Raw genomic sequence first — 27,588 nt, 5'->3', positions numbered from 1 at the left:
GAAATCAATTGCAACTAAAATCCAACCACTGCTGTAAATTAACAGGAAAAATTCAAATTGTTAATTCACTTTACAAATTCTAAGTTGTCAGAAAGGTAAACTCACCTGATTTCTGATCTTCTGAGCATGTTTTAACTTGGTCCTGATACTAGGTTTGGTAATATAGCTGCTTTCATTTCCACTCTCCCCACTCAATGATAAGATCTATAAATCACAAGACGACATGTAGAGAATTTCATGAAGAAAAAAATGGTGCGTGATTTTCAGACACCTGTTACAAGCTACTGAAATCCCGCATGTTGCTGTTCAATGAAAATTAGTCAGAAGAAATCGTTGAGTATTTGCTTCATGAAACATTCCCCAGGGGTCTATTTCACAAAATGTTACAACTGTGGCAAATACCATAGAAACCTGATTTTGATTGGCTCCTGAGCCTTGTTACCATGGTAGTTGCCATAATTACAACAGTTGTACATCCTTCATGAAACAGGCTCCATACCTTTATTACAAGATTGTAATTTAACATTCAAGGGGTTGTTTCACAAAGAGTTACTGGTGATTTCAAAGCTCCAATTGAATTTCTACTTGCCTGAGGTAAATAAAAAAAAAACACTCCAAAATTGACCAAAGTACGATATGGAGATGCTGTGCAGCCTAAAGAGATTATGCATTCAATAACATAGCCAAATTATTCGTTATGAGAACAGTCAATGGTCAAACACCAGTTTTGTTTGCCTATTTGCCTTCTTATAATATAAAATATATTTACCCTACATCAACAGTTTTACCCCAGCCTAAACCTTAAAAACAATTCACATCCTTAACCTAAGCCCTCTATTGTTTGACTGCATAGTATCAAGGCCCAGTCTCAAGAATATTGTCATCAATAACAAATATGCTCTCAATCAATCAAATGTCAAAAACTCAGAAGCTTGTAATCGTTATTTGTCATAGAAAATTGAAAATTAGTATCATAAAATATGGTTCTTGAACAAACATTTCAAGAACAAACAGTGCCAGTAAAGTCAAATCTGATGGACACAGGCACTACACAACCACCAAGATGTATAATACTATTGGGTTCTTATAAAATTATCATATTGGTCAGATGTAACACTCCTGGTGCTTCAAAATTATTTCTTTCATAACACATAGCTGCAAAAATACTGCACTTCAGCATTTCAAGGAACAAATTATTGTTTGGTACCCATTCACCTCTACTGGGTTGAGAGCTGCAAACGTAGAACAATGTCTTGCCAAGGGACATTATTGCTGCAGTGGTATTTGAACCATGAACTTTGTGGTGTACAGTCCGGAGATATATCCACTAGACCTCAACATCTCTATTATTCATTTATTATCCTTTTAACTATAACTATTTTAACTATAAATATAGGTAGTATTGTATAAGTAGGTACGTCTTGCACAGTTATTCAGACACCGTTCTCACTACCTTCCTAAAACTAGTTTACAGGAAACTAGTTCAGTGGAAACTAGTTTAACGTGTTATGAAGCGATCTTCCAAACCAGTTCAAGTTTTCAAGATCGCTTCACCTCGGTAACCTGGTTTTAGCGTAAGTGAGGACACAACCGTTCTTTGGGAAGCGATCTTCACACATTTTGAGCGCGCTACTCCACACGACAGGTGTAGAATGCCTACGCTGCGGTTTCAAATTTCACGCAAAACGTGTCAGCCCACTGATAGCATTTCCATAGCAACAAGATCGCTTTACGTGAAGTGATTTTGAAAACCACTTTCGTGTGATTAAATGAAATGGGAACGCTAGCAAAGCGATCTTCCCCACTGGTTTCCTGAACCGGTTTCCAGTAAACTAGTTTTAGAAAGCGTAATGAGAACAGTGTCCAAGATGACCTGCACTGTGTATCAACTCTGTAATAGAGAAAACAGGACCTTTCAACTGACCTGTATGTGTTCAGCTGGCTGAGGTGTCCTATTAGGTAGACTATTGGTCTGATTCTGCCTGCTGAACAGACACTCTTGGAGGTCAACGCTCCCAACAGACAGCTCGACCGAGGTCAAATTCCAGTGGCTATTGCTCTTGCATTTGCACTCAAGGGTAAAGGGAGCTGCTATAAGCCTGTAAGAACAAGTAGTAATGATTATGATGATAGCTTTAAAATAGTACAATGTTCATATGTACCACGTATATATTTTAATCTGGGGTTATCCAGCTTGATTAACTTGTACTTATATTTACAAGAGCATTTATATTTATGTGTAAAATATGTTAATATTGTTTTATTGTTACCACATGTAGACTGATTGTACATTGTTATTATGTTACATTAGTCAGGATTAACTGATATGTTGTTTATTCCATTATCATGCATCCTTTTCATCATTGTTTAAAATAGCCAGGTGGCAACTTTTTATAAAGCTCTTTTGCTTTTCTTGCTGTCTTTGGATAATTCTGTTACTTTGTATGTATTTTTTTTTACTGATTACTTTGATGGAAATAAATAATGACTGAAACAATACATTGTAAATGAATGAATGAATGATTGGATTTTTGAGAAAAAAAATGTATATTGCTTCACAAAATTAGCTCTGATAGCTTGATGTTTTTATTCAAATCAACTCATTGTTGGTGTAAGTTCATCCTAAAAATGCAATACTAATCCTTCTGAGGGGACAAATTATCCATTAAAAAGGAAATCATCCCTAACTATTTACCTGAGATGATCATGGGGGCAGGCCGTCTCGAACCTCTCCGCCCAATCGTCCTGGTCCTTGCGTCGGAAACCGCCCTTGCCCAGAGCAGCAAAGAAGTAGCCCGCCCTCTGGGACAACACCTCCTCTCTGGTCATCCCGCCGCCAACCCTGGTCTGGGACGATGCAGGGGACGGAAGGGAGGATGAGGAGGAGGAGGAAGGGACGGTGGATGCAGGAATGACGGGGGGAGGAGACGGGTCTTCATGGAGGATCGTTGCCGTGATGCTGCTGAATCGGATCTTGTAGCGTGTCATCTCGGCTGCATCGTCCAGGTGGTCGGTGTAACCTGTAGCGAACCAAGGAATATGGGAGACTTCGGTACATTTATTCTTTCCTCATCAGTGAATAATTATACAAATACCTCTTTTCAAAGACATAAAATGTACAATACATACATGAATAATCATAGAATGTGAAGATTTCTACAATAATAATAATAACAATCATAGTCAATTCTTAGACATGCATAATTCCATATCAAACGTCTCTACGCATGTGGAAGGTATGTCTCAGTTTTTTGTAGGACTAATACAAGATCTGTAGAGAACTGTTTTAAATTAAGCAATTAATTTTATTTTCAATGCAATATGTTACCTTTTTTGTGCCTGTGTTTCTTGTGTCCAGTAGACCTTGGCATAGCAGTTGCCATAGGGGAGGCTCCTGGTGCTCGATACAGGGTGCTTCCATAACTCATGTGAGTAACACTGCTAGCTGCTTTATAAACAAGGAGGAGAAATAGGTTTTGATGACAATGACAAGATCAGGGGAATGTTGAACGAGTAAATGACAGGAAAGGTAGGAAAGGTGGTAAAAACTTAAACCAAAATACAAGGTGAGAATCAATCTTACCAGGAAGAATAAAATGAGAGGAGCAATCTAAAACTTGTTTTATCAAAATCAGTTATAAAGCGAGTTATGGAAGTTTGAAAAGTCTTGTACTATCTATGGGAATCCTCAAACTGGCAAACATGCTTGAAAAATGGCTGATTTTGTGGGCAACTGTCCGTTTGTTTTATACAAAAAATTTCAGATTTCCCCCTTTAGTTTGCACACTTCACATCATCTCCTTCTGACCTTGACACATGTGGTGTGAATTATATTTTCCCATGACATAGGTTATGCTCAGGAGACAAGATGCAATTTGAAAGATAATGGGGAAAATCTGAAAATATGAACATTTGTGAACAAAACAATTGGAGAGTTGTCCACAAAATCAGCCATTTTGAAGCATGTTTGCCAAATTGAGGATCCCCACAGAAAGTACAGCAAGACTCATCAATCATCCATAACTTGCTAATTTCATAACCGATTTTGATGAAACTTGTTTTAAATTGTTCCTCTCATTTTACTCTTTCCAATGAGGTTGCTTCTCTTCTAGGTTTCCTTAAATTTGGGGATTTCTTCTTAGGTCATTTCCTTGAACAGTATTGCAATCTACACATGGAGAATGAAAATACAATGAAATAATGAATATAAAATCTTGTGATTTTCCGTTGTTGAAGCAAAATAACAAAATATAATGCCAGCCTAAAATAAGGTGTATACATTCAAGATCATTTCACCGCATCAACGCAAGTGCACTAATACCAGTAGTTTTTAGGAGAAGGCTTTTCAAAGGATTACCTGTGTGACTTGTATCAGTAGAACACGAACTGATAGAACTGGACAGAGATGATTCCATGTCATTGGAATGGACAAAGGTCGACAGTGACATCATACTACTTGTCATGGAGAAGAATACATCATCATCATCTGCAGGGGTCAGAGGTTAACAGAGAAAGATAATGCACCCAGGTTAGAAGTGGCAAATTAAGATTAATGTAGTAATAGTATATAAGTGTTGCAGTGAGACTCTATCTTGGATTGTGGGATGCAATATTCTATACAAATCACAAATAAGGACCTATTTCATAAATGTTGATATCAATGGTGTGCGTGTTGTACATTGAAGTTGAGTTTTTACAAACCAGTTTCAATTGGATATTATTTAATTCTGGGGCCAGCCTTTAACATCACCATCTGAAAGATGCGACGATTGCTCAAAACACAAACCTCAGCATCAATTCCCCAATGTAGCTTAGAACTATACTGTAATCCACAAGACCCAGTTACAAAGGCAAGCTACATGTACAACCATTTGTTATAGGCCACTGAAATGGCACCATTTCATTGGCCGAAAGTAAGTTTTAAAGAAAAATTAAATCTTTTACAAAGAATAATTCATGTACGAGCCAAACATTCCAAATAAAAAATGATCAAAATGAAATAGTTGACACATATCTTTATAGCCTAAAAATCATAATGGAAGCAGAAATGAAAGATTAGAAATTGAGAATTACATTGTAATTACAAATATATGGACTGAAATAGGGATGACTGAAGTACGTATTTACCCAATGAGTGTTGAAAGGAAGGTTGAAGATCATCATCACAATCGTCATCAAGATCATCATCACCATGGAGACTCCATGATCCTTTCTTCATTGTCTGATCTACCTGATGATGCTCCTGATAAAAAAAGAGAGAATTATTTTCTTGACATAATTTCACCATTTTATTGTTCTGTTTTATTATTCTTATATGATTTCAAGTGTTAACCCCTTTAGGAGTGACACCTGGGCCCCGTCTTACAAAGAGTTACGATTGATCCGATCAATCGCAACTATGGAAAGCCAGCAAAGTCAACAAATAAAATGCATGTTTGTTCAAAATAATTTCTAGATATGAATGTATATCCATAAATTCATTGATTTCTTCTTGACAATTTGGTGTGTTCTCCTTTGTATACAAAGGACATTTTACAAATTTCCTGAATGAAAAATTATGACACTGATGGATTTCCATAGAGTTACGATTGATTGGATCAATCGTAACTCTTTGTAAGACGGGCCCAGGGTATTTTGTTGGGGTTGGGAGCAAGGCTACCTACAGGGCACACTATTCAATTCTTAATGGGATAATAGAGTTAATATATACCGGTAGTTATACGACCTAGAGGCCTTTAGTTAATTTGATTCCCATCAATCTTATTTTCATCTTTCCTTTGTTTTTTTCAATGGGTATTACCATGGAAACCTTCACTCCGGAAGATGGACAGTCAGTCCCCCTTAAACTTTGAATCTTCTCTCTTGCTCTACAACTCAGCTTGCTGACTCAAGCCAGCCTTCTCTCTTTTATCTAACTACTCAAGCCTCTCATCTTGCCTACCATTCAAATTTTTCAACTCTTTCTGATTAAAAGTCCTTGTAAATTTTTGAATGAATACTCTACTATCTAACCACCACTTGTCTCGCCTATCCATTTCACTTCTATCTGTATCCACTTTTCTTGGTCCTTTCTAGGACTTTCCACACAGTGTACTGAAAACAGCTTCCGTGATGGTCCATACCACCATACAAACCAACAACGCAATCTAATGTGTGCTTCGAACAACAACATGTGGATTGTTGTGGCCCAGTGGATTAGTCTTCGGACTTTGAAACAGAGAGTCGTGGGTTCGAATCCCAGCCATGGCGTAATTTCCTTCGGCAAGAAATTTATCCACATTGTGCTGCACTCGACCCAGGTGAGGTAAATGGGTACCCGGCAGGATTAATTCCTTGAATGCTTGAGCGCCTAGGCAGCCCAGCTAAAGCCGGGGTAATAATAGCAGGGCCCGCTGGGAGAACAGTTTTCGGAACTGAAGCGGCTACCCTGGGTAAATATACCGCTATTATTATTATAACATCAGCACCAACACCACTCTTGAAATCATAGATTGACTAAAATGATAACAAAAATAAACAAATGAAAACAATATTTACCTGTATATCAGTCTCTATCCGTTGGTAATCCTCGGGTCGCATAATTTTGTTAGGCTGGTGCCCCCGTACAGTAGCTACATCCGAAGTTGCTAAATTCAATAAAAATTGTAAAATTTTTATTAATCTCAACGCGATAATAGAAAAGAAATCAATCAGATGACTCATTAAAAAAAAGGTCTGCTTACGATTGAACATAAGACCAAATGACAATTACACCCATTGACATACCTGCCAACATTTAAAGATGCAAAAGCTGAACAACCAATGGCCAGGGGTCCGACTAGGACCTCAGTGGGGTCCATGAACACAGCCACAAGTGGTTTTAAGAAGGCAGTTTCCCCTGAAATTCCTGTATTTTACCAACTTTAACCCTAAAATGACTGTACTATATTTGATGCATTGAGGACTTTGGGGGAGGGGGGGGGGGCGGCATGTATGGGTCTATGGCTTTTTTTTTCCCCCACATTTCTTTTTTCACATGCAATTTCAGAAATCAGGATCATCCTGATTTTTGGCCATTTTGAAAATCAAAACAATTGGCAGGTCTGCAGTGTTGGACCAAATGGTAATTAGACCAAATTGACAGTAGACCATTTGACTGCACTATTTTTTATACATTGAGGACTGGGTGGGACATGAATGGGTCTACAGCGATTTTTTTTCCCCCCACATTTCTTTTCTCACATGAAATTTCAGAAATCAGGATCATCCTGATTTTTGGCCATTTTGAAAATCAGGACGATTGGCAGGTCTGCAGTGTTGGACCAAATGGTAATTAGACCAAATTGACAGTAGACCATTTGAGAAGTAGACCCAGTGCAAGGAGACCAAGTGGATATAAACAAATGAAAGATATCAGAGAAGATAGAGCATTAAACTTACCAGGAGACAGGAATCCACTGAAGAGTTCCGTCAATAGATGCACTTGTTTAGGAGAAAGGAAGAAATTCACCGAAGCAAGGTAGACATCCAGGTCGGCCTAACAAACGATAAGAAGAATTAATTGACGAATGTGTAATCCAAAGTGATTGGAGATTCTCTTTTTCTAGCAGTACAGCTATTTAAAATCAATCATAGATATGTATAACTTTTTTTACAGTCAATGATATTCAACAGCATGCATGTACAATGGATGTAAATACAGTCAAACCTGCGTTAGTAGCCACCTGCCTATAGTGAACACAAAACCAATTCTCATGGAGGAAGATTGTGTGTATAAGAATCTGTCTACCAGTGTGTTGGCTCAGTTGGTAGAACGTCCGTCTCACAACCGGGAGGTCGGGAGTTCAAACCCCGGCCGCGTCAGAAAAAAAAAAAGTTAAATTATTGGAGTTGCTGCTACCCTCTTTGGCGTTCAACTATGATAGGGATAGAGCCTTGTCGATCTTGGGCAAAACAGATTTTCAGAGTATTTCATGTCTATTTAGAACAATAAAATATGGATTTTCATTTTCATAGCAGTCATTGGAGTGGTTCAGAAGTTACCTTATAAACAGAACTCAATTTGTAGTCATTAATAATTCCAATTCTGAAATACAGCACATTGCATGTGGCGTGCCTCAGGGTTCCCTTTTGGGTCCATTGCTATTTATTTTATACATCAATGATTTCCAAAACTCATCCTCTTTATTATCATTTCTTCTTTTCGCAGATGACACGAGCTTATTTTTTACACACAGCAATCCTCAAATCCTTCTTGGAAGACTAAATGTTGAATTATGCTATGTGTGTGATTGGATACAAGCTAATAAATTATCCCTAAATTTTAAAAAGACACATTATATGGTTTTTAGCAACTCATTACACACATTGCCAGGTCTTGTTTATATGAATGGTAATGTTTTAGAACAAATTGAATCAACAAAATTTCTTGGTATCTTTATTGATTGTAAATTATCATGGAAAGTTCACATTGATCACCTTTGTAAATTGCTCTCAAGAAATCTTGGAGTAATTAATAAACTTAAACCTCATTTTCCTCATCACATTTTGAAATCATTGTATTCTACTCTATTGCCACCATATCTGAATAATGGAATTTTAGCCTGGGGAAATGCCTCTAAGACAAAACTTGAATCCATACTTAAAATTAAAAAAAGAGCCGTGAGGATAATTTCTTCTTCTGACTTTCTGGCTCATACTAATCCGCTATTTTATTCAAACAAGTTATTGAAAGTAACAGATTTATATTATTATTTTGTTGGTATATTTATGTATCAACTAAATAGACAGGAATTACCGAGTGTATTCTCTGATTTGCTTGTTCAAAATCAAGAAATCCATTCCTACCCAACTCGACAAGTACACAATTTCCACATTTCCCCAGTGCGCACTGTTCTTGCCCTTAAATCATTTACTTTTACAGGGCCTTCCTTTTGGAATAATTTAGACACCCATATAATTGAGGCGCCCTCTTTATATTCTTTTAAATGTAGGCTGAAAAAATTTCTTTTACAATCGTACGCTAGTGGGTAAGCGCCTTGCTCGAGTGACTATCATGTAGAACTCTTTATAATGTATTATTTTTCTACATTTGATTTATCTCGCTTCATTGCATTAGGAGTTTTTAATCCTTGATTATTTTCTTCTGGGAACCTATATGTCTACAAGCTTTGCTTTTTAATAGGTTCCTCATATTTCACGATTTTTTATTTCTTTGTAAAACACTGTTCAACTATGTATATTTTGTCATCTTCTCATAATTATGTTCAAGATGTATGTTTTTGTGGAATGTGAAACAATAAATCAAATCAAATCAAATCTGTATATAAAGGACAAATTTTGTGTTTCCCTTGTGTAGTCACTATAGACAGGTTTCACTGTATACCTCATGTACATTTTGGAAATATTTCAAGAGATAGGCTCCTCCAAAACCCAATAGTGATTAAATAATATGAACAAAATTTCAGTCAAGAATTTTTATACAAAATCAATATGCCATTTTTATTTTGGGGGATTAAAAGTTGCATATTTCACTGAAAGTCATTATTGATAACTGCATCAAAGCCTATGTTGTTAACCAATAGATTAATATCATGTATTTGTGCGACATACTGCCATGGCACTATTTCATCACTGGCAAGCTACAAGCAACTGCTACTTAACTTGTGTAACAACTTTACAATTAATCATAACTGAAAGTCATGGCAAATCATACACAGAGTTATAATCCGTTAAAAGTACTTATTGCATCTCTTTATTTTACACCTCATGTTACATCAAGACACTATTCGAAGTAGGAGAAGGTTTTAAAAGAGGAAAATATCTGAGGCAAGACGTTTGTCAACAATCCATATACAAAAAGTAATAATCAAACTTTGTAACTATTAATCTCTTAAGGTTACATCCTATCATTACATCAGTGGAGTGATTCATCCACATTTGTCATCAGAAAAAAAACCCTTGGTTGATTTTGATTTGGCAGAGAAACACAGGTGTCTGATTGTCACTATGGTTACTATCAAATAAAATCGACTTTGTAAGATGAAATATCTTAAAGAGATTTTCTCATAAAACACTTCTTAGGTCACAACTCAAAGAGGATAAGTTTTTTTTTTATTATTGAAATTTCTGATGAGAAAACAAACCTTTGGTCCAGCTATGTGATCATTCTGTTTGATCTTGACCTTGAGTTCTTGTTTACCAGCACACTCTCCGACCAGGCATGACCCGAGAAGGTCAGCTGTGAAGGCAGATGACCCAAGACCTTTGACCCCATTCATCTCACGAGGGTGTTGGGGAGGCATTTCAGGGGAGGAGGCGGCATGCAGGAATGTACTCTGCTCCATCCCTCCGCTGGTGTTCAGACCTTGGGAAAATTGGGATAAAGGTGAATATATATAAACATATATATATTCACTATATATATATCTATATATGTACATCCGCAACTAGCTAAAACTTTACTTTAAACAACTATTGGAACAACAACAGCAACAAAAAAGTTATGCAAAAAAACAGCTGAAGTGCATTCAGTTTGAGATTTCTGTAACTAACAATTACCAACAAGAAAATAATAAAATCATTCTAATCATAAAAAAAAATGTTTTTTAAAACATGAATTCAATCTGTCAAATAGGCCAACATGCATTTCAAATGTTGGAAGAATTGGTGTATTCCTCTTAAATATTTCTTTAATTCATCATTTCTCATCCATCCCTCCATCTGTCTATCTATTTATTTATATCCCTTAATGAAAATTTGTTGCTATTTGATTGGTCAAGAGCCCTTCACATTACTAATCATAATTTCACCAGAAAAATGAAATTCATCGGAGATCAAAATAGTTTGTGACGTTAACATAGAATAGTTTTTTTTACTATTTTGCTTCCGACTGAAAACCACGCAATCACTCGGGCACAGCGCACGACGGACTGCCTCCATCGGACAAGTCTAGTGATGCAACGGCGCGATGCTTTATCGGGGGTCCGCTGAGCGCAGCACAATCAACACAGGTAAAAATTCAATGCAAGCTGAATCACAAACTCTCTGATAATTAAATGACAATGTGAAATTGCATCTTGCTTGTTTATAATGAATCTGTATGCTGAAAATAAAATGAATGATGGCCATCATTCGATCATCGAATGATTCGGGCTGCTTGATTTTAGTTCAGCAGGGTTAGTTCACAACCCTCACAACCGGTAAATGGAATTATTAGATGATCGATCTCACTTCAGCTGCCGCGCCGTGCAACACCAAACCACCCTGAGCGATGCTTGGGCCGGAGCTGATGGTAGCCGTGTGTAGTCAATTCAGGAACTGGCTAGCTAAGAATGATAGGCCAATTTTGCTTAAATTAGAGCTCAGCAGATCTAGATTTGTCCAGATCATACAGAAGGGATATAAAACAAATATACCAGGAATTTCTTTGAAAAGTGTAATGGAAATATTTTATCCTCGGTTGGCCCGGCATTGTTACTATTTTCCCTCGTGGCTCGCACCCCTAAGTAATTGCCGAACCAACCACGGATAAAAATATTTCCACTACACTTTCTCAAACCTGGTATAGTTGTATACTATCTATCTATCTATCTATCTATCTATCTATCTATCTATCTATCTATCTATCTATCTATCTATCTATCTATCTATCTATCTATCTATCTATCTATCTATCTATCTATCTATCTATCTATCTATCTATCTATCTATCTATCTATCTATCTATCTAGAGTAGGACTCTCATGTTAAAGTAAATTGGTGGCACACCCATTATGAAACACATAAATTGTACTAATTATCAGATACATTCCCTTTTCAACTCATGAAAATGATAACATTTAGAAAAATGAAAAGTTGATTAATTTTAAATGATAACTAAGACGTCATCACGGTGCTTTAGAAATCCTCACCCTTCGACAAAGCATCTTTCAGGAGGTCTGACGAGGATGGAGGAGAACTGGTCGGGGAGACGACCCAAACAGGCTGGCGTTGCTGCTCCGGGAACTCCTCGCACCTGACCGTCACCCCCATCATCTGTAGGTTCTTGTGCACGAAGGCTGCCGGTTCAAAGCGCGGCGGGCTGGAAGGGTCCACACTGCTCCCCTGGTCCCGATGAACGGCTTCCTGAGCATCCTCGTCAAAGAAACGTAACCTATAACGTAAACATAAATAACAAAACATGTAGTATTAATTAGATGTGAACGCAGGTAAGAAGTTGGGTTAAATGGGTATTCCAGGCTGAAAATGAAATATTCAATGAGCAAACTGATGATGTCATATCCCCACTTGTTCTTTTGTATTTTATTATGTGAAATCAAGTTTATTCAATTTTTTTCCTCCAAGAACAAAAAAAAATGTTTTGGCAATTGATTTAGTGCATAGGGCGAAAGTTGATTTGTCAAAATGACTTTAAAACTGAAGTTAAAAAAAATTTGAAAAATTAACTGCAAAGGGGGGGATTCGGATTAACAGAAAAGAATGAAAGAACATGGTTAACATTTCAATGTATCCAATGAGATTCTCCTACCATTGAGATATCACTGTGACTTGCTCATTTGTCTCAGCATTAAAATAATAAAGCAATTTTCCTCAAAATTTGAGACACAGCCTTTTCACACTAGTAACATTGTGTATACATTCTGTAGAAGAACTTGCAAGTCAACTTAAGTGATGAAATCAGAGTATTTTTTTTACTTGCAAATAAAAGAGGAAAATCTACTGGGTAGTTTATTCTAAGACAAGGGAAATCAATTCTAAATAAAATGGTGAAATGACCCTTTACTCCGAAGCCCTAATTATTTCGCTCTGTCCTGAATACCCACGCATAAATTTTTTCTCTCACTTTTAAAGTGAGTGATATCAAAGGCCTCTGCAAATCAAACGATATCATGATGCAAGATTAGCCCACTTTGGTATCATACTCAGTAGTTCCAAACAAAATAAAGTTCATGTTCACACTTTTATTTTGACAGCCACCTTGAGACTACACCCATAGTACAATTAAGCCATCCATCAGGCTAAATAAAGACGGGGAAATATGGCTTTTTTACCAAGAAACAGGACGTTTTTAGTCAAGGTAGCTATGAATAGTCTAGTGTATATTTCAAGTCCAACAATGAAAAAATCCTTGGGAGAAAATTAAAAAGTTCTATATTTAACCCATGTCTGAGATTGTCTTACACTATTCATCTTTGTCAATAGTGTTTTACCCCCAAAAGGCATTGAACTCGGCCAGTTCATGGGACCGAGATCGGGCAGAAATGACAAAAGAAATGGAAATGGATTGTGTGGAGTATTTTGTGAACTATCCTGTTTATGTTCAAATTTAAAATAGGACCAATTCTCGAACCAGTCCGAGACTGAGGTAGAAAATGACTGGCATCATTTTGGTGAATTAGGTTTTGACATGGTCTCCTCAAGTCACTATAGGATAAGGCAATGACCGAAGCTTTATTCTAACCCATGCGGTGCTTATATTGCCGCCCTTTCACACGGTAAAATAATCGTAATTTGAATGATTCCAGTGAAAAATAAGGCTAATGACGAATTATTAGCATGTGTGAAACACAACTAGAACATGATTAGAATCACGATCGCTAACCACAATCATGAATTCAAATTCTTCTCCGGAGGTGAATTCCAGTTAAGTTTCACTCAAATTACAGTACAAATTTTGCGTGTGAAAGGCTTGACCTTTCTTTTCTTTGCTTACCAAATACATGTAAAAAATACTAGCTGTGCAGCAATTGGTCCGACTTTAGGAGTTTTTTATTAATTTTTTCATTAATAATCAACTAAATAAAAAAAAAAAGATCATATTCAAAAGGGGTGGATAATATTTGACTTTTATTACTTATAGTATAACTACACTCTCAGTGATAGCTCACCAAATCCTCTGGTTTTGGTATAATCTAATTACAGTTACAGCACAATTATGAGCATGACTAAATTTAAATCTCGGTTTAAATGAATAATGACTTTATATTACAATTTTAAATCCCTATTCTCACGGCTTAGAGGTCTAGACATTGGCTCTTCATTTATAGAAACAAGAATAATGCCACATCATCATGGGGCTATACCAGAGAAAAATGCTTTCCTGTGAGTGTGTCATGAAGCAAATAGCAAGTGATTTTCACTGACTAGTCATTCTGAGCCAATCGGATGCAAGAATTTCAGTAGCTTATAACAGTTTTCAGTGAAAATCACTGATTACCTGTTTTATGAAATGCTCCCCCTGTGTGATGTTCTCCTCTTACATGTACCTCCCTCCTCAAGGGAGTGGAGGGAGGGGGGGGGAAGAAACAGACATATAAAATACCATTTCCGCCATGTAACGACCACCCAGAGGGCTAGCAATAATCATAGACAGGCTTGTTAAGTAGCATGTTTGTATTTTCAGCCCCGGTAAAGTCCAATTGTTATGTGCCGAGATTAGCCCTAGGGGATGCCTACAGACATGCGGGAGGATCACAAAGCGTGTGTCCTTCACCCACTTCTATCTTTGCTCTGCCACAGAGAATTCTTCCTAATCGCCTCCTATAGGTGACAGCTCATCCACAAAGAGTGGCATAAAAGAGAATTTAATTTGAAATAGGAAACAAAAGCACGAGGGTGAAAATTCTCATGTTTTTCTAGTTTTTACCCCCGCTGTATTTCTGGAGGCATTATGCTGCTATACACAACATGCTTTTATTATTTTTTATCCCAGCCTTCAACTTCATCTTTGTGCTGACGAACATACCAAGCTTCTTTCAGAGAGTTCTCATGATCACGTTCACGGCCAATCAAAAAAGTTCTCGAAAAGAATTCCCTTTTTTTTTACATTTCCAAGTTCCAACACACAGTGAAACAAAGCAGGGGGATGTTCTTTTTTACTAAAATGCAAAGACACATCTCCGATGCACGCAATGAATCAAGTTACTGGGCACGTCACTGGAAATTTCAGGCTGGCCTTGGGAAAATGAAATATACTTCAAATGAGCAAGAGGGTAGGAGATCAACATCGATCAAAGGACGTAATGGCTTGTCGTAATCTCCTATAATAGGATTTTATTGAAATTTTGAGGTACTGAGGTGGGTCAAGTTTGCCTCCGACTCATAAAGAGCATGGAGCATCCCCCGACAGTCAATCCAATGAATTGGCGTCCTTCGGCAGGTAATCCCATTGTTACAAAGTCACATTCCAGATCTTTTCAAAATAGTTTAGATGATCACGTTCAAGGATTATTTATTCCTATGCCTAGACAAATTTTTCTGTTTGAAGAGGTGAGCGAGTACACATGAAATTAAAAGAAAAAGGGTGAAGAGGATTTCATACTAGGTTGATTTAAAAATGTAATTTGAAAAAATGTGATTTAAATTTTGACTTCTCAAACTTCAATTAATCTGTATCGATTTCGAAAATATGGTTGCTCTTAATAAACACACAATGCATTTAAATAATAAATTGAACATTCATGAACATTGTGTGGTAACTTAATACTTTGCATACTTTTTCTCACACTCTCACTTATGCTTTCATCCACCCCTTCCCCTCTTCCTTCCTGTCCCCTTTCTCTCCCCATCCCCTTCCTCTTCCCTCCCTTCCCTCTGTCTTCCCCTCCCCTTCCCTTCCCTTCCCCTCCCCTTCCCCATCTCTCTCTCTTATAATTCCCCTTTCCGGAAATAAACTCCAACAGTTTTAATATCCTTATATCAGATTTCCCACCAGCTATCAAATTTCCCTAATTTTCTCTTGTCCTTCAAACAACTATAAATTTCAACTGAAATATAACAAGCAACAAATCAACATGTATAAATCAAACAAAAACATCAAATTTCTTCTAGACTTTAAAAACAGAAAAAAGTTACAAGGGAGGTGCTTTTTAATAATAATGTCAGAAAAGGTGAAGGCTATACAACACGGGAGGTAGACTCCAATCAAAATACCATCATAGAATCAAATATCTGGTCAATATACATCAGAGTGTCTATCAATCAATCTATGAATCAAATTAAAAAAAAAATGAAATGTTGATATTCCCACAATATGACACTTTCATGTAGTATCTTAGTTGCTCACTTCATCGTAATCCATTATACACTAAAGTGCTAGTTCAAGGCAATCTTTCGCACTGAATATATTTATAAAGTGAGGAGATTGAAGGTCTCGGAGCATGGGAAAAGAGCTTGATTGCAAGGTTAGCCCAGCAGGGAGAAACCAAAGAAATCTTCCACTACACTTCATTTTCAACCGATTCTAAAACATTTCAACAATTCAATCACTTTAAGCAGCCCCCTTTTAAAAACATGAAAACCCCCCTTTCGCAAGAATCAGAGAATAGCATGTTTAATAAAAACATCAAAGAGGGTGCGGAGCTGGATATTTGTATGTGTTTCTATCCTACAACACTCCATATGTGGTAGGTTTGAAGTTGAAAATAAAAAGATATGAATAAGGGAGATAAGGTTACAATTTACAATTCATAAAATTTCCACAATTTACTCAACACTAACTGCCCCCTTTTCAAATCATGAAAACACCCATTTTCTATCAAAGTTAGAAAATAGCATGTATGATCAACAAAAAATATGCAGGGCTGAAAATTCTTAATTGTATGTTTTCTAAAACACATTAAATGGCAAGATCAAAATTAAAAATGAAATAAAGATATAAAGAAAAAAGATATACAGACTTTAACAAACTATAATTAACCTTATTTAAATGGCCCCCTTCAAAAAGTCTCATTCTCTCAAAATTAGAGAAGTTAGAGAACAACATGTTTTATAAATCATCAAAGAATATGCGAGTTAGAAACTGTTTTTTTTCTATAGCACTCATTGGCGTACAGATGGGGGGGGGGGGCTCTTGTCCCCCCTTAAAATATTTCCCAACCAAGAAAACAAACAGAAACTTAAAGAGAGAAGGGTGAAATATGATATAATTTTCTGAATATCATATCAAAATCTATCACAAACTTTAATTTTTGGAATAAAAATTGCATGCACGTCCCCTAAATATACCACCCAAGTTTGGTTGAAAAGTTTGGATCCCTTAGTCTCGCCTTCACCTCTGTTGGGCGAGACAAAAAGTAAGAGAATAGCATGCTTTAATAGAAACATCAGCCTGATCAGTATACTATCTACAACACTCTAGTAGGTTTGCAATAAAAAATAAATACGAATCATACAATTCTAAACATTACCACAATTCATTCACTTGAAGTGGCACGCTTTTCAAAACAGAAGGGGCTGGATTTTTTTTGTGATTTTGTATCGACAAAGGTTTGAAATTAAATGATACATTTCAAAAATAAATTTACAAAAATGTTATTGATATTGAAGTTTTAAGATGTATGATTTTATTATCTTCGTTAGAACATGTACTTCAAAATCATGTAAAAAGTCACAAATGAATACATTTTATGAGCTATTTCAGATCATAAAATGTATTTATTTTTTTATTTTTTACAACTGAAAGTTACTTGAGATATGATCTTCTTTCGAAAATTGTTTTTAAAAAGAATTGTGTTTTTTAATGACATCCTTACTGAAATATGTATTTTAAGACGATGGGATGAAATGAAAAGGTTATCTGATTTAGACACCAACGACTATTTTAGATTACAAGAAGGGTATTCTGCATTTTTAAAGACAAATTTTTCTAAAATAACGTATCCAGACTCATTTAAGAAAACAGCTATATCAAATATTATTTTTCCTGTTGAATTGGCACAGCTAAACAAAATAAAAAGTAAATAGTTTCATGATCTATTGGTAGCAGAAAGATATGAGCATCCAGTAAGTTCGTTTAGAACTTTAGACTAAAAAATAGATATGATGCATCAGATAAAATATTGGCTCGTTCATTTATTTTATTGAACATTATTGATAAACTTGAACTATTAGTTGTATAAAATGAAAATCATTACTTCATCTTTATGTTCTTTCTGTAATGCAGGAAATGAAACGATCAAACATTTTTGGGGGGAATTGACCATTTACACAGTTATTTTGGAATCAGCTACGAAAAAAACTATGTTTGATTTTTCATTATTAACAGAAAAAAGTGTAACACTCGGTATGTTATCAAGACAATGTCCTCTTTTTAATCATGTTCTAGTTATTGCAAAGAAATCAATTTATCTTAGTAGATGAAAATCATGTAAACCACCAGTTTCTGATTGTGTTCATTTGTTAACTAGATTGTATAAAATGGAAAAATTTATAGCTATTCGAAATAACAAAAGGAGTGTCCACGAACGCAGATGGCGAGACATGACACAGTGGTTATCCACTTATGTTATGTAACCGTTATAATTTCTGATAATGTATCATTTGTATTTGTTCAAGTGTATTGAATTGAATGTACCTTGAGGGAACCCATAAAACATTTAAATACAAAAATAAAAAAACATTTCTGAAACAATACATCAATATTTTTACACACAAATGCCATCATTGAAATAAAATGAAGTCAATAACAAATTACTCCTTCTTCCACATTTTTCAGAAATATGGGTGATTAACAATTAATTAATTTGTTTATTTTAGGCATTGCAGGCAAATATTTCTTTATTACCTTCAGAGGATGATTACAAAGGGGGATATAAGAAATTATAAACTGCTGACTCAGTCACTATCTTTGTGTAGTGCAACATCAAGGCCCTGTAACATAAAAGCTTAGCAATTGATCACAAGGCTAATATGTACAATTGATCATACATAATGATCCATGCAATCAATCGTAGAATCAGCCTCATGATCAATCGCTAAGATTCATATTACAGGGCACTCACCGTGTTTGTTTGTTTGACAGCTTTTGACAACGTGAAGAATATAATCGTGAAATGAGGAAAGGCTTGGCTTGTGATGTGTGAACATTTTGCCATACCTTTATTCAACACAGACAATAGAGGTGATGATAATACCTGTCTGTCATCACCTTGCGGCTTTAAACCACAAAGGTAAATTCTATAAACATTTGAAAATAATTTTTGTTTGATAATAAAAGTTTAACATCACGGACAAGAAGAAGCATTGTCAATATAGTACATACCATTCATTGTTATATCTGTAGGCCTACTTCACATGAAGAATTTTCAGCATTTCAATAAACTTTGCGCAAATCCAAGCTTGCATGAGTTGAAACACAATTCAAGGTAATTGCACAAGATCATCCTCTATCTTATTTTGGTAAAAATCCCACGGCTAGTAGAACGTGACTTTACCTATCTTGCATCTTCTAGGTTAACTGCCGATTGGTACCACTTCATCTACGTTCCATTTCATCTCATCCCATGATCCCACACAGTCTAATCCTAGTTTACCTACAACCAGTTCGCCTATGTATCATTTGGTCTAATTACCATGATGTCACTTTAACATTTTGTCTAATTTACAGTTACGCTATAACCATTATCATCTAATATCCACTTGCTGCCCGTTGCATAAAACTTTACCTGAGAAAACTCAGGTTGTTTTACCGAAGTTTTTGCCCTGTGTTAAAGTCAATGGCACAAATCAGACTAACCTTAGTTTTCTCAGGTAAAAAGTTTTATGCAACAGGACCTTGGTCTTACACCATTTAGTCTATATGGTTAGATGAAATGTTTATGAATCAAATTTCCATTACACCAGGTGGGCACTGATATCAGACCAGGGGCCCGTAACACAAAGCTTAGCAATGATCGTAAACATGTTATTCTACGATTGATTCCATTGACTACAATGTACAATCAATCGTGAAAATCAAGCGTATGATTTAATCGCTAACCTTTGTGTTACGGTACCCTGGTAAAGTGAAGCCCAAATGGCGATTAGACCAAATTGATAGTACATCCGGTGGGTTTAGCTCATGGGGTAGAAGACTATCTGAAAAGAAGACCAACTGCTTGTTGACCAAAATGAATATAATCTCTCAACCTCTCTCTCTCTAAATAACCCTTTCATCCACCCCTTCCACCCCCCTCCTCTTGCTTTCCCCTTCCCCTCCCCTCTTGCTTTCCCGTCCATTCCCTCCCCTCTCCAGTAGACCAAATGCTTGTTGACCAAGTGGATGTAGACCTATCATTAGTGTCAAAATGATAGTACATACCTCTCAATATGGACTTCTAGAGCTATCCCTGTGCTTGATCCCTGTGGAACATGTTCTAATCGGACAACAGTCTCAATCAAGGTCACTTCCACTCGCATCAAAACTGAAAAAACAAATAATAAAATAGTAGTAAATATAAGCAATTCATCATATTGCATTTACATGATAAAAAATAATAACATGGGCACAAGGAAAATAAAGACTACTTCATAACAATTTCATACAATTCATAATTCTGAAATATCCACTTCCCAATCAGGATCTATTTGGGCTTGCCCTAATAGGTAGGCTGTCGCAAAATTACTGCCAGCCGAAGGGCACATAGAAGTTATTGTTTACTGATTGTTATTGTTAATGTTGTAAATTGCACTACATGTACAATTAATGATATTCAATGTACGGTGAAGGGTTTATACTTGATGAGAAATTATGGTTGGTCTAAGTGTTTGGTGGCCCAAAATATTCAGGCCAACCTACTTGCAATGGTTATATAAGGCGGTGCTGCACCATCCCGAGTTTGCTCTATCTCGAGATTTTAGCCCGATCGGCCCTCTTCACGATTAATCTCGAGATTCAAGAAACCCCGTGTCCACCATCGCAAGAGTGATTCCTGCTCGAGCGAGGCATCTATGCATTATGGTCTGACACCGAGAATAAATAATCCCGAGTGCGTCTGCACCTACGAATTAGCGCGATAATTCGTAAAATAGCGTGATAATTGCGTCTCCACTGCAAATTATCTCGAGATCTTGGTCAGATCGGGATAATTTGCTGGATCAGAAATAGCGCGCTAATTTGAAAACTCGGGATGGTGCAGACGGCCCTAATAAGACCATCACAGAGACAGCCTAAAACTAAGTGCCAGTTGGAAAGATATAGGCCTAGTTGGAAAGATATAGGCCTATAAGAAAACCATGATTTATTGTTCCCCTTTTTTTATTGATTAACAAAAATTGATTAGACAAAAATGCAAATTAATATGATGGTTTGTTCATGTAACTCAAAATTTTGTTTCTTAACTTTACAATCAAGAACATACAAGCTCATATTTTCAATAAACAGGAAATAGAGGGATAAATAATTATCTCACGTCTGTGGCACAGATAGTGAAGGACGATGCTCCTCTTCTGTCGTAAGTAGGTCAAGCATAACAGTATTCTACAAGAGGTGTTATACATCGGAACAAGGAATACCCTTCAAAGAAATTAGGTTGCACCATCAACTTAGCCTAGTTCCAGTGTTTGACTCAACTGATAAACAAATTCATGACATTGTCCTTTTGTGTGCAAGTCACTCAGAAGACAAATGTACGGTCTATCTCTAGCACGTGATATTATGTGCTCATCATATATATATTTTATCTTTATTGCAACACCAACAAATTGACAGATTGTTGTTTTCATCAAAATTCTTTTCCCTTCAATTCAAAGCTATGAATTGTTCATTCATCTCTTTCTATCCTTTAGGAATATCATTTGTTACCCTACTACATGTAAATATGTTTTAAAACAGTGACTGAATGGCATCATTGGTTATTTATTGACATACCGACCAGGATGTGCATATAATTGTTCTATTAAATCAAGCAGAACTTTAAAATGTCACAACTTTTATTTCATATCCAATTTTGATTAAATGTGTTAAAGCATATCTTTTAAGTCAAATCAATCTTTTTTTTCGGGGGGGTGGGGGGTGGGGCTTACAATTTTGTGTGCTCTACTGTTCTAAAATCAAGTCATCACATCTTATACCGTAGTCATAATTGTGTTATCTTTATAATTCAATTTTTTTTTAAACTTAATGGCAATATTAATATTCTTATTCACACCCCTTTATACAGGTATCTCTTTTATAATGATTCTGTTCCCCCACTCGCCCTTATATTTCAGTAGAGCGCCCTCTTTGTTTACAATACATCTCACTGTCTTCCACTTCCATTCCTTGCAGAGTTCACAGTGGGGGCATGACGGCCCTGAGTATAGCTAGTGATATTGACAATCACCCTATTGACCAGTTGAATCTCCCTTCATTACCCACGTAGGCGCATTCAGACCGACTCCATCAGCAGAATACCCCATAAATTTATGAGAACTTGTCCAGGTCTCAATATAGACCAATCTCACTTCAGAGCAATGTAACTTATGGCAGCCATAGTTGGGGGGTTACCACTGGGCTATCAGCCAATCAGCAATGAGCTAGGTGCACGTATGTATGTACATTTCTTTTGTTATGCATTCTGGAAGCCCCCCAGTCATGGCCACCATAAGACAAAACAACACTCAACCCGCATTCGTCTATACCCAATAGTTATTTTTGCATTCGTACCGACCCAAAGAGGACCCTTTCGGGGTAAGTTCTCGAAGTTACAAGCATGTGCAGTATCATGTATGGTCTGATTAGCAGGCAAGGCACTCGATTAAAAATCGCCAGCTTAGTAGTCCACGCCCCACTACTCGCTGGGTTCAAGAAGTTCTTGTAATTTGCTTTCACACAGCGAGAATACCTGCGGCCTTGGAAATATCGATGCGAACGTTCTTGTAATTTTGAAAACTATCTTCTATTTACCAGGTATTTTTCTTTCTGTAATATTACAAGGGTTTTACTTTCATATACCTGGGCCCCATTTCACAAAACTTGTTATAATGAAAAATTGCAACAACAGTTAAAAGCTACCAAAATCCTTCAATCTGATTGGCCGATAGTAAATTTGCTATTAAAATCATGCATTTGTTATTATATGCTCAATTCTTTATGAAAGGGACCCTGGTATTTTCTGATAGGGGTAGATCAGGGTAAATTTCCGGACCAGAGAAAAAAAAGCATTCTCCAACTTCAGGTCGGTGTGATTATGCCTTCCTTTTCTTCCTCTCCTTCCAAACCCCCTCTTAACCACACTTAATCCCTGATTAATAAGACCCTATCAATCAGAGGGAGGGGTTCATCCTGAGGGCAAGGTCACTTGAGGTCAAGCTCATGACTGATTGGACTAGACCACTGGTCATCAACATTTCTTCCAGGCTCCTACATTCTTATTGCCGTCTTCCCTTCCCTCTCCACTCTCTCTTTCTCTATCTCTCTCCCTCATGTGCATTACTTACAAACCACAAGAATAAGTACAGCTAAATTGGCTAACCCAAAGTTTTCATCATATTTTAACCAGACAGACACAAAAAATGGCGAAGTTGAATTACACAGAATTTGCAAAAGGCTTATTTACTTGCACATTATAATTTATCTGTCATCTGGCAAATGTGACAAATACAATTTGCAATCATAATTCAAGCCTTAAAACAAAAGCAGTACAGTACAAATTTATGTTAATCATCAATCAACATATTTCAACTAAAATAGAGGCAGTATTTTTATTGCAAAACCCCACTTAGCTTGCCAAAATAAAGTCATTTGCTATAAAGTAATTTATGACTTTAGGAACAAGTTTTGATCTCAACAGAGATGTTTGATTTCTTAGCATGTTTGGAACTTGAACTCTTTGTAAGCTAAATTAACCGAGAGGTGATGATAATGACTATTTTTCTTTTGATGTAATGTTGTAAATCGAATCAAAAATCGGATCAGCAGTTAAGCTTCTAAAATCGAAATTGAATCGGCGATGTTTTAAAAAAAAGGAATACATTAAAATTTTGTTCGCGGTCGCGCGCATCTTCCTGACAAAGTCACAAAGACGAATGCATCGGAATTGAAGTCGCCAACATGCGTGATCGTTTGGAACATGTTTTAAAGGGGTTTTGAGGTGTTATTGCTTTAAAATAAACCGAGTGATTTTTATTAGAAAGATAAACGAAAGACGCATCTTCCGAGCAAAGGCGCAAAGGAAAATAAAATGAAAATAATTCTCATAGATCACAGGTTAATGAACGATCAGCGGGACATCTTTTATAAGTATTTTTAGGTGCTAGTGATTCAGAATTATTGGAATGATCTCTTGATCTCGTACGATGCATCATCTTAAAGTCCCAAGTGCACTTAAATATAGAAGAAGTCGCAAGCACGCGCGATGATTCGGAACATGTTATTAAAATGTTTTGGGGAGCTAGCGTTTTCAAATAAATTTATTACTATCTTGAGAAATGAACTTTTGATATCCAAGAAGAAATATAAAAGAAGCATCTCCCGACGAAGTTGCAAAGACAAATAAATTGAGGTTGAAGAGAAGATGTATATCATCATAAATGATGTAAGAGTGTAACGCAATGAGCTCCGTCAGTAGTACGATCTTTAAAAGTTCACGGCGGGTCCGCTATCACCACGAGGTTGAAGAGAAGATGTCTATCATCATAAACGATGTAAGAGAGTAGCGCAGTGATGTCCGTCAGTAGTACGACCTTTAAAAGTTCGCGTCTGGGTCCGCTATCACCACGAGGTTGAAGAGAAGATGTCTATCATCATAAACGATGTAAGAGAGTAGCGCAGTGATGTCCGTCAGTAGTACGACCTTTAAAAGTTCACGGCAGCGTTCGCTATCACCACGGGGTTGAAGAGAAGATGTCTATCATCTTAAACGATGTAAGAGAGTAACGCAATGAGCTCCGTCAGTAGTACGATCTTTAAAAGTTCACGGCGGGGTCCGCTATCACCACGAGGTTGAAGAGAAGATGTCTATCCTCGTAAACATCGTCAGAGATAATAACGCATTTTTCTCCCTGATTAATGCGACCTCTATAATAGCTAGCACCTCCAAAAAAAAATCTTGAAATATGTTCTGAACGATCACGCACTGTAACTAGATCTACGCCGATTTTTTCCTTCAAGGGGCATGATCGAAGATCGGGAGGTGATCGCCGATTGTGGTAAAATCGGCTAAAATTGTTTGGAAAACTGCAAAAGAACTTTATAATTCTTGCAAATATTATCTTGCAACACCCCTCCGTACGATTAGACTAAAGTTTAGAAGACTGGCCTAATGCCCCAGTCACATCATCAAAACCTATTCCAGACCGATCAAAACCATTACATTATTTCCATTGACATACTATCGGTCGTATTGGAGGCAGTTTCGTTGGTGTGGCTGTAGCCTAGCGATCTTTATAAACCTCTATTTAAGAATGTGAAATAATCTAACGTTACAGTAGTCCTAGGCCCGAGATCTAGTTCTAGACCTTACGATAGGCATAACTTGTTGTAGATCTAATGTTAGCTGTTCCGTTAAGTCGTAGATCTGACGTAGATCTATACTATTTTGGAGAAGTTAGACTCATTATTAATTTGGTTCATGAAATATATGTGGACTGCTTTGATATTCGAGACGTGGTTGTTTCTATCGGCTTGTGGGGACTGCACCGGCCAGACTATGCCCACGGGCATAGTCGCATTGTGGTCCCCTTGAGCCTCTAGAAACAACCATGCCTCTCATAGCAGTCCATACATCTATAATATGTGATGATAACCTACCTGACTCGATAGTCTGTGCCAGGAGCTCTGGCCCTTCGAAGGGTTGGCTGCTCCCTGCCTCCTGTTCTCCCTCTGTGGGATCCTGCTTGAGACACTCCTGGGCAAGCATGATACTGCTGGTCAGACTGCTCCACATGGAGTCACTGATACTCCCATTTCCTAGAAGAAAGATGGTACAGAGAGATTTAAATCATCATGGACTCTTTGAGATTACCATTAGAATGGTCATATTATAAAAATTAATTTTCTGAATAGCTTTATTCAACACTAGGAAAAAGCAGTCTTGATGGACAGGTGTCATTTTACTGAGGTGACGATTTCAGACATATGGTAACACTAATAAAAACCAGTTACATGAATTCTGCCATTCCAAATTATAAAGCGCTTTATAAATGTGGAACATTATTACACTTCCAATTATCATTATTACTATTAAATGATCGTCATTATCATCACTACCATCATCTTATCATCATCATCATCATCATCACCATCACCATCATCATCATAATACTCCTCCTCCTCTTCATCATCATCATCATCATCATCATCATCATCATCATCATCATCATCATCATCATCATCATCATCATCATCATCATCATCATCATCATCATCATCATCATCATCATCATCATCATCATCGTCGTCATCATCATCACCATCACACAAGATTTGAGTACACCAATCTTCTGGAGATCTATTTTCAGCCATATAATGTAGTTGTATGGTAGACTGTAATCTTTTAATAGTCAGTTATCATTCTCATTCTTATCATCATCATTATCCCCATCATCACTATCAATGTCATCATCATCATCATCATTATACCAACCTTCTGGCGAGCCATCTTCAGTCCTATACTTTGGTTGTATGGTAAGCTGTAATCCTTTAATCTCCACCTTGCTACTAGACGTGAGCAAGGACGACCAGGGTATCTCAACAGAGATGCTCCCAACGCTTCCATCTCGTATCTCTACCGGTGCTCCACAACTCTCCAATAGCTCATTCAGTGCCTGAAGAAGATGAATATTTGTGAGAAAAAAAAATCACAAATTAATCACGATAATTGTGCTTTTGTATGTTTTTGATGCACACCCAGAGTAGTGGAGTGTCATTTTCTGGGGCAACATTCTAAATCCATTTCCACTTCAACATACAAGTGCTCTAAAAAGTAAACAGATTTATTCATTTCAAACACCATCAAATGGACATTTAAAAACATTCCACAGAGGTTGCGGAGCAAGACAGAAGGGGGGGGGGACTTGGAGGTAGCTTCACCCTTCGCTTTTTCCTCATTAAACGTGTACATAAACATGAATATTACCCCTTTTATTCATGATTAGCCCCCCCCCTTCTAGATTGTTCTATGGCCCCTGTTACAGCTGTACACGAACAATACTTTGTTATGACAATATTGAATATAGTAATATAAATAGTACACATGGTCGTGAACACAGTCAATGAAGGAGAATGAGAGAATTCAATGGAAATACATTGAAACAGCCAAAACACAAATACACATTTCCTCTGGAATCTGAATGGCTCTTTCCAAATTTTTTCAGGGACCTTGACTATCCTTCCATCTAAAAGTACAATAATATTGTTCCTGGGTTGTGGTTTACTGTCAGTATAGACCATCGCAGCAGATGGCACTCGCCCTATCAAGGAGTCACAATTGACCAAGATCATTGAACCCTGGAGGACTTCCAGAGGATACATGCAACCACGTTTTATGCTTGATTATATCTATTCAAGCGATTCTAGGAACACTACCAAGATCACACCGAGGTATAATATAACCTTCATCATTCGGGAGAGCAAGAAATAGAGGAAAGCATCACTATTACAGATCATTCCCGACACACGTACCCATTTGAAAGGCACATGTAATGAATTGATGGCATTGATGACCATTTCGCCCCACTTGTTTTGATTTCCAGGTAATGCACACTACTGATTCTGTGATTCATGTGGTTTATATCATTTTCCCCAAATACATTATGATCACAATGTGAGCTACGAACACATGTAATGGTGTTTTCTTTGAAAAGCCAGTCATAGATCTGTCCGACCATGCTTTCCTGGGCTTCTTCATCAGCTAGCTGCAAGATTCCCAA

At 36.9% G+C, this 27,588-nt stretch overlaps 1 protein-coding gene across 1 annotated transcript in view; it reads right to left on the bottom strand.

Moving 5' to 3' along the window:
• LOC129265198 (autophagy-related protein 2 homolog B-like) overlaps window positions 1-27,588 on the bottom strand; it is an 81,662-nt gene that overhangs the window by 35,174 nt on the left and 18,900 nt on the right. The window contains exons 2-14 of the mRNA XM_064101505.1: window positions 26,304-26,484; window positions 25,469-25,627; window positions 20,060-20,162; window positions 11,892-12,133; window positions 10,125-10,345; window positions 7,420-7,516; window positions 6,538-6,626; window positions 5,128-5,242; window positions 4,358-4,486; window positions 3,329-3,445; window positions 2,696-3,020; window positions 1,925-2,099; window positions 106-204 (exon numbers count right to left, since the gene is read on the bottom strand). Of these exons, the coding sequence (XP_063957575.1) occupies window positions 106-204; window positions 1,925-2,099; window positions 2,696-3,020; window positions 3,329-3,445; window positions 4,358-4,486; window positions 5,128-5,242; window positions 6,538-6,626; window positions 7,420-7,516; window positions 10,125-10,345; window positions 11,892-12,133; window positions 20,060-20,162; window positions 25,469-25,627; window positions 26,304-26,484 (2,052 nt within the window). The remainder of the gene's footprint in view (window positions 1-105; window positions 205-1,924; window positions 2,100-2,695; window positions 3,021-3,328; window positions 3,446-4,357; window positions 4,487-5,127; window positions 5,243-6,537; window positions 6,627-7,419; window positions 7,517-10,124; window positions 10,346-11,891; window positions 12,134-20,059; window positions 20,163-25,468; window positions 25,628-26,303; window positions 26,485-27,588) is intronic.

This window comes from Lytechinus pictus, chromosome 7, assembly GCF_037042905.1.
Source record: "Lytechinus pictus isolate F3 Inbred chromosome 7, Lp3.0, whole genome shotgun sequence".
Taxonomy (NCBI): domain Eukaryota; kingdom Metazoa; phylum Echinodermata; class Echinoidea; order Temnopleuroida; family Toxopneustidae; genus Lytechinus; species Lytechinus pictus.
Note: the sequence above shows the minus strand (reverse complement) of the source record. Positions and strands in the feature narration are given on the sequence as shown.